Genomic DNA, 15,731 nt, shown 5'->3' on the forward strand with positions numbered 1-15,731 from the left:
TTTTAGATTTTCTTGTCCTCTCTGGAATAAATATTTTATTGTTACCTATAGGTATCACCTCGTTCCTGTGGAGTTTATAGATACTGATATGTTGCCCTAACATTTCTGGTCCATTTTTGCTCCTTGTTAAACTGGAAAAGAAAAAAACGGATCTTGGTGACAACAAGACCTCCTATAGAAGATTGTCATCCTAGGGACCTCCTAAAAACTTTGAAATAATTTTTAAAAAAAGTTTTATCAATTTGGGCTTGCCTTTAAACAATTTTGTGTAAATGCTTCAAACAAACTTATACATATTTCATAATCTCTATATACCCCAAACCCATACATATATACATACATACCAACAACATACATACATAATAACTTAGCAAATATTATGAAAATAAGCAAAAGCATATTCTAGCAGTTAGATTATTATATCATACATAACCTCAAAAAAAAAACCAAACCAAACAAAAAAAAACGAAAGAGTTTTGCATTTATCGCATAAGTTATATATCTCAAGCAACCTAACTGTGTTTGTATTCCTTTTTCTAATAATTTACAAAAACAAAAAAAAGGAAAAATGTATTTTCAAGCTAAACCAATACAAATAATAACAACAACAAACAAAACTTTCAACTCAACTATTGTATTTGTCGAGATAGAAAAAAAGAACAAAACGAATATTTGATATAAAAAATATTAAACTAGAAAAAAAGTATTATTAACAACAAATTTCCATAAATAAATAAACGATAAAAGCAAAGAAGAAAAAAAAAAAATAAAAACTAAATATACTTAAAAAAACAAACCACCCACCAACCATCATTAACTTTTAGCAACGTTTAGTATTTTTTGGCAAAGTAATTTAACAGCTGTGGTATTTTTCTTCATCACTTTAAGTTGCCCGTTTTTATGTTTAGAATTTTCTTGTGATATAAATCAACAACGGAAAGAGGGTAACAAAATAACAAAGAAAAAAACTTAGTGCCAACAAAAAAAAACAGAGAATGCAAACAACCAAAAACCTGTAAACGACCAAGCGAACTATAGACAAATGACCGGACGGACGGACAAACGGACATACTAACAAATTACTGACATCCGAATGGCATTTGTAGAAAATGTTACCAAAATTTGTGGGCCATTTTGTTTTCCTGCATCATGACCAAAAGGACTTACAATTTACAAACAAACACATTAAGACCAAGCATCAACTTTACGACTGGCCATTTCGTACATTTATCGATCGTTCGATTTTTTCACTTCATCAACATGAATTTCTTCTTCACATTGATAATCACCTAAAAAAAATTCTCATGACATCTCTGTGTAATGTCGTCTATTGTTTTTTTTTTTCTACTAACCAATGAAACAACAACAATTTTTTGTAACTCTTGTAAAATTCATTTCTCTTCTTTTTTCTATTTTTATTTTTCTTTAACTACATCTTTTTGATGTATTTTTCTACCCTAAAACGAAACCAAACAATTTTAACAGTTGGACGAATTCCGTCTTGAAATACAGAGGAGGGATCAAGAAATTTTGGCTATGGCGGCCAAAATGAAAACATTGGAAGAACAACATCAGGTAAACGAAAAATTAACAAATGTTTGTAAATTAATAATAAAAATTAATAAAATTATTAATAACAGTATTTAGTGACCGCCTTAGCATTATTAATTGTAGTTATTTGGAAATTGTTTAAAATTAAAAAATAATAAAAAAATAAATGTACAACTCACAGTGGCTTCCTAAAGCAATTGGACATTAAAATAACTTATGAAAACAACGTATTCATGTCCATAACACCTATAAAGAACTCTAAAACTTCCTTTTTTTATTTTTATTTTTTCGTGTATAAAAGATCTTCAAAATCTCCTCCACCATAAAACATGCTGAACTAAAATGAAATAATTAGTTTCCTGTTAGGTGCAAAAATTGTTCGACCATGGATACCCCAAATGCCTAAAGTTGGCAAAAAAAATTTTTATTTAAAAATCTGTTCAATATGTTGGTACCTTTATAAGGGGGATATACCGAAACAAGGAACTATGTTAACGATTTTTGGAGGAGAAGTTTCGTGATCGCTAAAAACCTCAAAAGCCCCAAAATACTTTAAGTCGGGATATACCGTTATATGGTGGCTATACCAAAACGTGGACCTATATTGACGATTTTTGATGGAGAAGTTTCGGGATCACTGAGAAGCTCACGTGCTAAATTACAGCTAGTTCGGATAAGAATTGTAGCTAAAATCCTCAAAACAACAAATAACAAATTACAGCTAATTCGGTCACAAATTGTGGCTAAAACCCTCAAAATACCGAAAATCGGAAGGTACCGCAATATGGGGGCTATACCAAAACATGGAGCTATATTGACGATTTTTTTGTGCAGAAGTTTCTGGACCACTGGGAACCTCAAATGTCAAATTACAGGAAGTTCGGCCAAAAAATGTACATAAGATTCTCAAAATACCTAAAATCGGGAGGAATCGAAATATGGGGACTATACCAAAACATGGATCTATGTTGACGATTTTTGTTGGAGAAGTATGGGGATCACTGAAAACCTCAAATGTCAAATTACAGCTAATTCGGTCACAAATTGTAGCTAAAACCCTCAAAACACCGAAAATCGGAAGTTACAGTAATATGGGGGCTATACCAAAACATGGACCTATATTGACGATTTTTTGTGCAGAAGTTTCTGGACCACTGGGAACCTCAAATGTCAAATTACTGCTAGTTTGGTCAACAAATTGTAGCTATAATCTTCAAAATACCTAAAATCGGGAGGAATCGATATATGGGGACTATATGTTGACGATTTTTGGTGGGGAAGTTTTGTGAGTGCTCAAATCCTCAAATGTTAAATTTCAGCTAGTTCGGTCAAAAAATTTTGCTAAAATCCCCAAAACATACCTTAAATTACAGGAAGTTCGGTCAAAACATTTACATACAATTCTCAAAATACCGAAAATCGGGAGGTACCGTTATATGGGGTCTATACCAAAACATGGACCTATGTTGACGATTTTTGGTGGAGAAGTTTCGGGACCACCGAGAACCTCAAATGTCAAATTACAGGTAGTTCGGTCAACAATTTTACATAAAATTCCCAAAATAACTTAAATCGGAAGGTACCGTGGTATGGGGCTTATACCAAAACATGGACGTATTTTAACAATTTTTGGTGGAGAAGTTTCGTGACTGCTGAAATCCTCAAATGTCAAATTACAGCTAGTTCGGTCAAAAAATTTAGCTAAAACTCCAAAATACCTTAAATCGGGAGGTACCGTTCTATAGGGTCTACACCCAAACGTGGACCTATTTTGGCAAATTTAAGTAGAGAAGTTTTTGGGCATTGGGAACCTCAAATGTCAAATTTCAGCTAACTCCGTCAAAAAATTTAGATAAAATCCCCAAAATACCTTAAATCGGGAGGTACCGTTCTATAGGGGCCACACCAAAACGTGGACCTATCTTGGTAAATTTTAGTGCAGAAGTTTCCTGGTCATTGGGAACCTCAGATGTCAAATTTCATATAATTCGGTCAGAAAATGTAGCTAAAAGCCTAAAAATACTTAAAATTGGGAGGTACCGTTATATCCGATCCAAGTGCCAAGTTGGAGCTTCCTCAAACTACCTTAAATCAGGAGGTACCATTATATGGAGGCTATACCAAAACGTTGACCTATCTTTTTAGTGGAGATATTTCTTGGCCACTGGGAACTTCAAATGTCAAATTTCAGTAAGATCGCTTGAGCCTGGCTCCAATGACCCATACATGGCAAGTATGGGGGTAACATTCAGGTGTGGAACCGCAGAGGTAGAGTTGCTGAACATATACATCTCGCCCATAAATAGCTGTACTCCAGGTTATAGACCCAACATTAGTCCGCTTTTGAAAGGTCACAAACGGTCTTGGGACATTTTAATACTCATCATTAGTTGTGGCATTCGGTCCTCAGAAACGACCAGAGAGTGCTGGCTGAGCAGATTGATAGCTCTACGTTTTGCACGGTCAATGAGGATGTCCCTACAAGCATTAGAGGAGAATGTCACAGTTCGTCAGACATAACCATCGTGTCACCTGGTCTGACAAACGACGTTACCTGGCAACCCGTCATTTCTCTTGTATCAGACCATTTCCCCATAATTGTCTCCATTAGCAGACCACCCGATTTCATCACCTCTGAACGCCGCAAATTCTTCAGTCGTAGGAAAGCTGATTGGTCGAGTTTCAGAGAGTTCACCAATCACCGCTTCAGAGAACTGCCCAATCCTTCTGATGTTCGGGTAGCGGAAAGGACGTTCCGAGACATAATCACTGCGAGGCGCCGGGATTAGCAAATGAGCTTGATGAGCTTCGCCGTACCAACCCCAGTGACCGCAGAGTCAGGGAGCTGACACTGGAAGTTAAGAGGTTTGACGGTGATCATCTACAGAACAAGTGGCTAAGTCATCTAAGGAGTTAGAACATTGGAGCCGGAATAAGTGAATAGTGGGCAACGGTTAAGTCACTCTCGAACCCTCGAAAGAAGGAAGATGGAATATCCATGGTAATGCTGAAAAAGCTGGTTGAGACCAGACTCGAGTATCTCACTAAAGTTCTCAACCAGGCGCTAGCCACCCATATCGTTCCCGAAGTCTAAGGTGAATCATACAGGCCGATTTCGTTTTTGTCACCCGTAGCAGAGACTCTTAAGCCTTTAATATTCCCCAGAGGTGTAGAAATAGCTGCCTAGTTGCCGATCAACAGCATGGGTTCCGTAAGCAGCACAGCAAGACAATAGCGCTGCACGCCATACCCACACTATCAGTCGAGGACTCAATCAGATTAGGGATACGTAGTGAAATGTAATTATCGGATTTTCGATTGGTCGGTTTTCGTCTAAAACTTGAAACTCGGTTTTCGGTTAATCGATTTTTTAAGAATGTCCCAATAGTCTACTTTCGAATTTTAATTAGAAACCGCCATCAGGTTATAATCGATCGTTTCCGTTTTCAATAGTCAACTACGACTAATAGCCGATTGCGATTAATGTTCAACTACGATTAATGGTCAACTACCACTAACAATAGACTACGAATAATAGTCGACTCTGTTTTTCAAAAGTCGATTAAGAATAATAGATTATGCAGTTTTCAGACATTTTACAACTAATTATCGAGTAATCGGTTAACCCAAATCGACTTTACGTATCCCTAAATCAGAGCAAACCGTATGATAGATGTGATGTGATGGTGGCGCTTGACTTGTCAAAAACATTTGACACTGTCAAACACTCCACGCTGTTTGAGGACATCGAGCAGACTATCCTCCGGAGAAGTTTGAAACGTTGGAAATCAATTATATGTGTCGTACGTAAAATTCAGGAGCAGGAAGTCCAAGCGCCGTAGAGTGAAACAGGACTTCCCTGTTTAACCTCTGTATCTCATCTATTCCGCCCCCTCCAGACGGCTTTGAGATCGTAACGTATACGGATGATAGTACCATATTATTGTTAGATACCTTCCCCGATGTCATTTGTGAAAGGCTGAACTCCTATTTGACTGATCTTGCCACCTTTTTCCAGGCGAGGAATATTAAATATTCGCCACTAAACTTACCGCCACTCTGTTCCACACACTTCGCTGGTAGCAGAAATCCGACCACAAACTATCCGAAGATTCTAGGGGTCACATTCGACAGCATGTTTATGTCGTCGGCGCATGCCACAGCTATCTGCGACAATCTGAGTTGTAGGAACAATGTTTTCAAGTTCCTAGACGGCAGCACTTGGGGTTCAGATAAAAAAGCGGAGCATCTTCATGAGGAGACGAATAATATAAAGAAGGAGGAACAAAGATACAAGCGCGAACCTCTAGATCAGCGAACCTCCAAACTAGGCTTGTATATCATGAAACAGCTGTTTATTACTCTGTTCCTTCTTCAGAGGTGGGAATGCTGATAGGACAGATGCCGACCGGCTTAAATGCTTGCTGACGATTTATAGGTAATTGGGAACTGTACCGATTCTATGCGTCGGGTGACGACGATTCGCGGATGTTCGGCAACTCGGCCAAAATAGTTCGGTACGACGATGGTTGACGAAGATCGGTAATGACGACGTTGTTTGATAACGAGAGTTGTTGACGATCGGATTTTATAATGATCAGGAACGACGAAGCTGGTTGAGGATACGATTCGGTGGTGAACGTGTTGATTGACAATCGGGTTTTATGATGATGTTGATTGATCAGTTCAGGAACTCGGTTGCCGACAATTGGATATGATGTTTGTAATACTAGCTAACACTACCGCTACGACCTCGTACAAACTACTAAATATTACTAATTCTCTATGTTACTGTATCGGATGGGAAGCCGAAGGTTCTGTGTGGGGCGGGAAGTCCAAACTTCATTGTGCATCCGTGTCGGACGGAAAGTCGGAACCTCTTCAGAAAACCAAAGTCTCTGAGTGGAACAGGAAACCGAAGTCTCTGTGTGGGACAGCCATAATGGGTAGTCCCTTCCAAAATTTGTAACGCAACACGCCACCCAGGAATGCCTTGGTGGATAGCAACCCCCCAGCAGTAGCAAGCTAACTTCAACAGCAAAAACGAAAATATTAAATGCTCGGCTAGTACAAAGTGATTGCGAATTATTCCGCATCACTCTCCGTGAGCAAATGACTCTACTGCGCGACTGAAGCAAATGGATGCGTTTTTGAATGCATGTTGATGCACTGCTGCTGCTACGACCGTATGAGCAGACCATGGTCATTGTATGTAGGTATCAGACCGTGGGTGTTGTTGTAACTTAGGTGGCATTTGTCACGTTACACGCCAAAATTCCCATTAGACCCGAATTTGTGGCACGATACCCAACATATGGCATGTATGTAGATTGGGGCCACACGACACTGCATTTGTATAATTGTCCGGGAAACCCCACTCACATGTCTCCTGATTCTTGATAGACGAAGCTAGTCCAGATTGCAGATTTTGGACCAAGAGAAACCAAAACCAGATAATTGCTGCTGGACCTCCTTCACTTATCGATGATTTTCAAAGGAGTTTGATGCAATATCATCTATCTTTATCTGGTGCTGTTAACTAGCATTGGACAAGTTGTCCGAAGAAACTCATAGAAGTACTTAAATGTTATGGTCTGCACTGCGATAGAAGAGTATCCAGCTAGGCTTATTTATATGGGCCAAGTTTTTAGTGGCCCATTGTAACTCTTTTTTATGAGGTTTGTAAGCTTGGTAAGAATGGAAGGAAGTAATGAATTCCAATTGCAGTCCCGATTAATAATTTCAGAATCTTATATCAGAATTCAATACAACATTTTGCACAATAATTATTAGGGTCAAAATAATGGGATTTACACCTGAGAATCATCATCGAAAGTCGGCCGAGGTTTATAGAATGCGCCAGATAATTTCCGATTCAGATACAATCAGTTACGATAAGTCGGTATTACCTAAATATCTCGACAATTCAAATAAAAATCTTCCTTCTTAGAATTATGACATTACGACATGGTGGTAATGATGTCAGGCGTCTTCAATGTTGAACTAGTTCTAAGTCGATATTGAGAAGATTTCCCCCACTTCATCCACTATTGAAAAGATACACTGTGCCGAAGTAACCAATATTTGTGTTTAAATTATTTTTAAAAAATTCACGGTTTCTGATTTGAAAACCGAAGAACAGTATATTTCGGTTTAGGAACTGCGTTCATAATATGCATGAATCTGAACATTGACAACACTTCCCCAACACAATTCATAATATGTATGAATTATTTTGTTATGTGTTTAGGACACTCTAAAGTCTTACATTTACTTCTTTTATTTAATAAATTTTAAACAATTTCCAAATATAAACTTAGAGACCCTCCAATCTCCCATTCCTCGAATGTAAATAATTGTAGAACAGCATTCCAAAGCAACGTAGAGCTCTTGAGATCCTTATAGCAAAAACACAAAAACACTTAAAACATTTTTTACAAAAACTCAATTTCTCATCACAGGACTACCAACGGCATATTGCGGTGTTAAAGGAGTCACTATGTGCCAAGGAGGAACACTACAATATGCTGCAGGCTGATGTTGAAGAGCTGCGAGCCCGCCTGGAGGAGAAGAATCGCCTGTTGGAGAAGAAAACGCAGGGCACACTACAAACGGTACAAGAACGCAACCGTTTGACCAGCGAATTGACGGAGCTGAAGGATCACATGGAAATCAAGGATCGTAAAATATGTGTGCTGCAGAGAAAGGTGTTTTTTGTTGTTTGCCTAACATTCATTCCAAAGTAGTAACGTTTTAGAGAACCACAATCCAACCTAATCAAATTTTTTGCATTTTATTTCTAATTTCTTTTTTTTTTGGAATACCCACCCCACCACCACCACCTCCTGCTCAATGATTTTTGTCTTAACAACCATTTTTGTGTAGATTGAAAATTTGGAAGATTTACTCAAGGAGAAAGATAATCAGGTGGATATGGCCCGGGCACGTTTGTCGGCAATGCAAGCTCATCACAGCAGTTCTGAGGGCGCTCTCACAAGTCTCGAAGAGGCCATTGGCGACAAAGAAAAGCAAATGGCTCAACTGCGAGAACAGCGAGATCGTGCCGAACATGAAAAGCAAGAAGAACGTGAACTGCATGAGCGTGAAATTGCCGACTACAAAATCAAATTGAGGGCTCTCGAAAGTGAAGTGGAAAAACTGAACACCCGTTTGGAGCGTGCGGTCACCGAACGTGAACGTTTGGAAATCAAACTGGAGGCATCACAAAGTGAACTAGGCAAATCGAAGGCGGAACTGGAAAAGGCTACCTGTGAAATGGGCCGCAGCAATGCCGATTGGGAGACCACGAAACAGCGCATAGCCCGTTTGGAATTGGAAAATGAACGCCTTAAACATGATTTGGAAAGATCTCAGGTATAAGAGAATTATTATTTGTTATGTGTGTTGTATATTTCTCTCTCTATCTTTATCTATATCTCTCACTCTCTATGTGTGAGAGAAATGTAGTTAATGTTCAACATAAATATCTCCTATCCTTTCAAAAACAAAAAAGAAAACAAACAAAAATTCCTTATCCTAAATATAAATGTTAAATGTGTTGTGAATACATAAGAAACTCTATACATATCTACTACTATATACATATCTATATATTGTATCTATAGAACATACTACAAAATATCTTATACATATCTCTAAATGTTAAATTGTTCTATACTTATACAAACTTATTTTCCTTTTTTTATTGTTTTTTTACATCAAAAAATATTCTATTTACTCCAACATATATAATGAATATCTACTACTACTACTCCTACTACTACCTTTATCATCAACATCGTCAAAAAAAACCAACCAACAACTATATCTACTACTTAATAATACTACTCTACTCCTCTTAAATACAACCAACCAATCAACCAACCAATACCAATAATTACCACCGTTCCACCACTACCACCACCACAACCAATACCAAAATATTTAAACCAAAATAAACAAACTCTTAGATGCAGCTAGAAGAACAAACCACACTACATAAAGTAAGCCTTAATTTTGACATTAATAAACCATATATTGTCGTATATATCTATTAAATTGTATAACAGTTAAGCTGTTTTTCTTTTTTTAATTTATCTTTTATTTGAAGTTCTAACAAAATGAAATAGTTAATTTTATTGTTGTTAAATAAACAATTTGCCAATACTAACACTAATTTTGCCAGCAGGGAATTTTATAATTGTAGTTGATTTACGTTTCTCTGTAACTAACCCACATTTTAAACGGGAAAGTGTTATCCATCCGTCCCCATCCTCGCTTATTAGGAACCAACTAACCTGATTTTAAATTATATGTTCCCATCTAAAGTGCTTCGGCTAACAATTTACACAGTGCAAAAGTTTTAGGTTATCCAGTTAAAAACGGCAAATATATAAGTGAGGTTATGACAAAACAAAGATTATCCAACGAAGTGGATAATTTATCAAGAGATAATTTATCCGCCAACGTGAATAATTTATCTACCAACGGAGATAACCTATCAACCAACGGACATAATCTATCTAGCAACGTGTAAAATTTTGCACTAACGTGGATAATAATCTACCACCCTAGATAATTTATCCAAAAACGGGTATAATTTATTCACCAACGTGGAAAATTTGACGCTAATTCAGATAATTTATCCACCAGCGTAGATGCGTTATCCACCGACGTGGATAATTTATCCACCAACGTGGATACTTTATTTACCAACGTGGATACTTTATCCACCATGGTGGATAATTTATACACCACAGTTGATACATAATCCACCTAAGTGGATAATTTATCCACCAACGTGGATAATTTACCCACCAACGTGATTAGTGTATCCACCAACGTGGAAAATTTATTCGTCATCAAATTATATAATTTATCCACCAACGTGTACACTTTTCCCACCAATATGGATAATTCATCAACTAACGTGGCTACTTTATCACCAACACAAAAGTAGTTAACATATCCACCAACGCGGATATTTTATTCACAAACGTGGATAGTTTATCCACCGACGTGGACACTTTTCCCACCAACGAGGATAATTTATTAACCGACATGGATACTTTATCACCAACGCGGATAATTAATCCATCAACGTGGATAATATATCCACCAACGTGGACACTTTTCCCACCAACATGGATAATTTATCAACCGACATGGATACTTTATCACCAACGCGGATAATTAATCCACCAACGTGGATAATAATTCCACCAATGTGGATAATTTATCCACCGACGTGGATACTTTATTCACCAACGTGGATACTTTATTCAACAAAGTGGATAATTTATACACCAAAATTGATACTTTATTCACCAACGTGGCTAATTTATCTACTAACTTAGATAATTTATCCTTCAACGTGGATACTGTATTCACCAACGTGGATAGTTTATCCACCAACGTGGATAATTTATCCACCAACGTGGATAATTTATTTCACCAACGTGGATACTTTATCCACAAAAGTAGTTAATATATCCACCAAAGTGGATATATCCACCAACGTGGATAATTTATCCACCAACGTGGATAATTTATCCACCAACGTGGATAATTTATCCATCAACGTAGATAATTTATCCACCATCGTGGTTAATTTATCCACCAATGTGTTTAATTTAGCCACCAACATGGTTAATTTATTCACCGACGTGGATAATTTATCCACCAACGTGGATAATTTATTCACCAACGTGGATAATTTATATATAAACGTGGATAATTTATGCACAAAAGCAGTTAATTTATCCAACGACGTGGATAATTTATCCAAAAAAGTAGATAATTTATCCACGGAGGTGGATAATTTATCCACAAACGTTGATAATTTATCCACCAACGTGGATACTTTATCCACCAACGTGGATACTTTATTCACCAACGTGCATACTTTATTCACCAACGTGGATAGTTTATCCACCAACGAGGATAATTTATTCACCAACGCGGATATTTTATTCACCGACGTGGATAATTTATGGTTAATTTATTTATCCACCGACGTGGATAATTTATCCCCCAACGTGGATACTTTAGTCACCAACGTGGATAGTTTATCCACCAACGTGGGTAATTTATCGACCAACATGGATACTTTATCCACAACAATAGTTATTATATCCGACGACGAGGATAATTTATCCACCAACGTGGATAATTTATCCACCAACGCGGATATTTTATTCACCGACGTGGATAATTTATGGTTAATTTATTTATCCACCAACGTGGATAATTTATCCCCCAACGTGGATAGTGTTTATCCACCAACTTGGATAATTTATTCACCAACGCGGATATTTTATTCACCGACGTGGATAATTCATGGTTAATTTATTTATCCACCGACGTGGATAATTTATCCCCCAACGTGGATACTTTAGTCACCAACGTGGATAGTTTATCCACCAACGTGGATAATTTATCCACCAACGCGGATATTTTATTCACCGACGTGGATAATTTATGGTTAATTTATTTATCCACCGACGTGGATAATTTATCCCCCAACGTGGATAGTTTATCCACCAACTTGGATAATTTATTCACCAACGCGGATATTTTATTCACCGACGTGGATAATTTATGGTTAATTTATTTATCCACCGACGTGGATAATTTATCCCCCAACGTGGATGCTTTAGTCGCCAACGTGGATAGTTTATCCACCAACGTGGGTAATTTATCCACCAATGTGGATAATTTATCCACCAACGTGGATAATATATTTCACCAACGTGGATACATTATCCACAAAAGTAGTTAATATATCCACCAAAGTGGTTAATATATCCACCAACGTGAATAATTTATTCATCAACGTAAATAATTTATCCACCAACGTGGTTAATTTATCCACCAACGTGTTCAATTTATCCACCAACGTGGATAATTATTCCACGAATGTGTATATTTTATCGACCAACGTGGATACTTTATCCACAAAAGTAGTTAATATATCCACCAAAGTGGTTAATATATCCACCAAAGTGGTTAATATATCCACCAACGTGGATAATTTATCCATCAACGTAGATAATTTATCCACCAACGTGGTTAATTTATCCACCAACGTGTTCAATTTATCCACCAACATGGATAATTATTCCACGAATGTGTAAATTTTTTCCCCCAACGTGGATACTTTAGTCACCAACGTGGATAGTTTATCCACCAACGTGGATAATTTATCCATCAACGTAGATAGTTCATCCACCAACGTAGATAATTTATCCACCAACGTGGATAATTTATCCACAAACGTTGATAATTTATACACCAATGTTGATAATTTATCCACCAACGTGGATACTTTATTCACCAACGTGGATACTTTATTCACCAACGTGGATAGTTTATCCACCAACGTGGATAATTTATTCACCAACGCGGATATTTTATTCACCTACGTGGATAATGTATTCACCGACGTGGATAATTTATCCACCGACGTGGATAATTTATCCACCAACGTGGATAATTTATTCACCAACGTAGATAGTTTATCCACCAACGTAGATAATTTATCCACCAACGTGGATCATTTATTCACAAACGTTGATAATTTATACACCAATGTTGATAATTTATCCACCAACGTGGATAATTTATATAAACGTGGATAATTTATCCACAAACGTGGTTAATTTATGCACCGGCGTAAATAATTTATCCACTAGTTTATCCGCCAACGTGGAAAGTTTATCCACCAACGTGGATAATGTATCCACTAATGTTGATAATTTATCCACCAACGTGGATAATTTATATACCAACGTGGATAGTTTATCCACAAAAGTAGTTACTTTATTCACCGACGTGGATAATTTATCCACCAACGTGGATATTTTATTCACCAATGTGGATAGTTTATCCATCGATGTGGTTAATTTATTAACAAAAGTAGACATTTTATCCACCGATGTAGATACTTTATCCACCAACGTCGTGTCCTCCTTTCGATGTAGCACTGTGTGTTGTTAGCCGTTGTAGATTTTATTTCAATTGCGACTCTTTACGAAATTGCAGTTGTCCAAACCTAAGCCAATCTAAAAACCATTACATTCTAAAACCCACCCACCCCAACCTCACGCCCTCTAGCAAAAGTGAAACCAGCAATAGCACAAATAGTTCCATGTTTTTTTACTAACTTCAAATTATAGAGCACCTCATTAACTATTCATCACCGAATTGTATTTTAGTTTCCACTTGTTTTGTTGGCTTATAGACGTCGTCCAATTTCGTTTGTTATTCTAGACAATTACATAAAAAGCATTCCAAAGAACCAAAAACAAAAACGAACATTTCAAAACAATAGCACTTTAATAAATTATTTCCACACAACAAAAAACAAATTATTGCACAGACACACAACATTATCCATAACAACAACAACAAAAAGATCACAACCAAACAACATCCATGAAAAAAGAAACAAAGGTTTTGATTTAATAATTAACAAATAAAAAAGAAACTTTAACAACAAAAGAAAAGTTAGCATCAAAAAATAAATACGAAAATTAACCTCCAAATTACACTAGTTTGCTAAATGAAAGCTAAAGACAAAAATTAGAGCATATTTTTGTGATAAAAAATTGCGGCATTTTAAACAAATTCAGCTAAAACAATCGATTCCCGTTTAATATTGCTAACAAGCAGAACTTAGAGCCCTTACCTTAGGATAAATAGCTGCGATATATGAAATCAATATTGCTAATATGAAAACTTATATTTAGAAAACTAATATTTAAGAAGTAGGCTAAATGGAGACTTGGAGGCTTGATTCATATTCGGTATAGTCAGCCGGAGGGGGTTTAAACCAATTAAAGAACTTTTACCTTTATAAATTTGTCAAAAAAATCAAAAATAATATATTCTTGCAGGTTCTGGAACAGAAGTTATACAAAAATGTTCATATAAAATCCAAGTATTCTTTTTTAACTTATGATTCCAGAAAATGTAAGAAAAAAATTCAAACAAGTCCTTAAAGCAATATTTCGAATCGATACTAACCGCGTAAAAAAGGCAGTAAGATCGGCCGGTTAGGACCTTCATAAGGCAAACTCAGAACATATTTATGTATGTCAAATGGTGCCGACTACCGAAACCCAAACCCAAGCTAATTCTGTTAAAAAGTTTCGCTAAATCCTTCAGAATGTCTAAAATCGGACTATACTACAACTTGTGGTAAATGTGAAATCGAACTGTTATATGGGGACTGTACTTAAACGTGGATCCATTCCATAACACTTTACGAACACCAAATATTAATTTACAACCAATTCGATTGGAAAATTGAAAAGTGTTCAATTCGGAAGGTAGCGGTATATGGGCCTATACCGTAACGTGAACCTAAACCGACAATTTTTTGCAATATACTTTCTACCATCTGGGAAACAAAATATCAAATTACCCACAATTTTGTGGGAAAATATGACATTCAACCCCAATTCGTGATCCTTGATTGACAATTTTTGACCGAGGAATAAGCATAAAGAGTAGTATATCGATACATATCACACTATAGGTCGAAAGTGCTAAAAGAGACTGGTATCTAGTCACAACGCTGCGCTCTTGGCGATAACTCTTATGTGCGACTTACTGTCTAGAGTTTGACTACGACAGAAAATGATTGTGACCATAACACAAACAGTCAAAATTGTAAGAAAAATGTCAACAAGCCAGGCTAAAAGGTGTGCTCAACTCCTTCTTGTAGATGGCAATACGATCTAGGGTATTAAAGATATCAAGTAAAGGTCCTGACCGACTTTATCATGGTAAAGCCCAGGACTTAAATTGATCCCTGTTTCATTGAAGTGAACTCTGACCTACCAATGCTGTCACCTTTGCAACTGTCTTTAACATCTGTAAAATGTAGTTACCTAAAATGTGCCGCCGGTTCACCCATAAAAATGGTACAACCTACATCCGACTATCACACAATATTGAAATAGTAAGACGAAACCTTCCAAAGCAGAAGATCGCCAAAACGTTTTAGAAATACCAATGCAATTGAAATGTTCGTGCTCTTTACAAGGGCTGTACCAAAACATTCTAGCCTAGGCAACACCGCGTGTTTCCAGGCGTCATTTGAATTTTTTTTAAAGTTTGGCAGTTATTAGCCCGTACGTACTCAGCACAGTTTGACATACAACCATGTGTTCTGT

General features: G+C 36.8%; 1 protein-coding gene across 9 annotated transcripts in view; it reads left to right on the plus strand.

Annotated features, from left to right (window-relative positions):
- Positions 1 to 15,731, plus strand: part of brp (ELKS/RAB6-interacting/CAST family member bruchpilot) — a 414,951-nt gene that overhangs the window by 340,948 nt on the left and 58,272 nt on the right. For all 9 annotated transcript variants that reach the window (XM_073956928.1, XM_073956930.1, XM_073956931.1 and 6 more), the window contains 4 exons: positions 1,486 to 1,575; positions 8,013 to 8,258; positions 8,437 to 8,925; positions 9,522 to 9,554. In XM_073956928.1, coding sequence (XP_073813029.1) covers positions 1,486 to 1,575; positions 8,013 to 8,258; positions 8,437 to 8,925; positions 9,522 to 9,554 — 858 coding nt within the window. The remainder of the gene's footprint in view (positions 1 to 1,485; positions 1,576 to 8,012; positions 8,259 to 8,436; positions 8,926 to 9,521; positions 9,555 to 15,731) is intronic.

The sequence above is a fragment of the Musca autumnalis genome, unplaced genomic scaffold (genome assembly GCF_047663935.1).
Source record: "Musca autumnalis isolate F117 unplaced genomic scaffold, ASM4766393v1 scaffold_5, whole genome shotgun sequence".
Classification (NCBI taxonomy): domain Eukaryota; kingdom Metazoa; phylum Arthropoda; class Insecta; order Diptera; family Muscidae; genus Musca; species Musca autumnalis.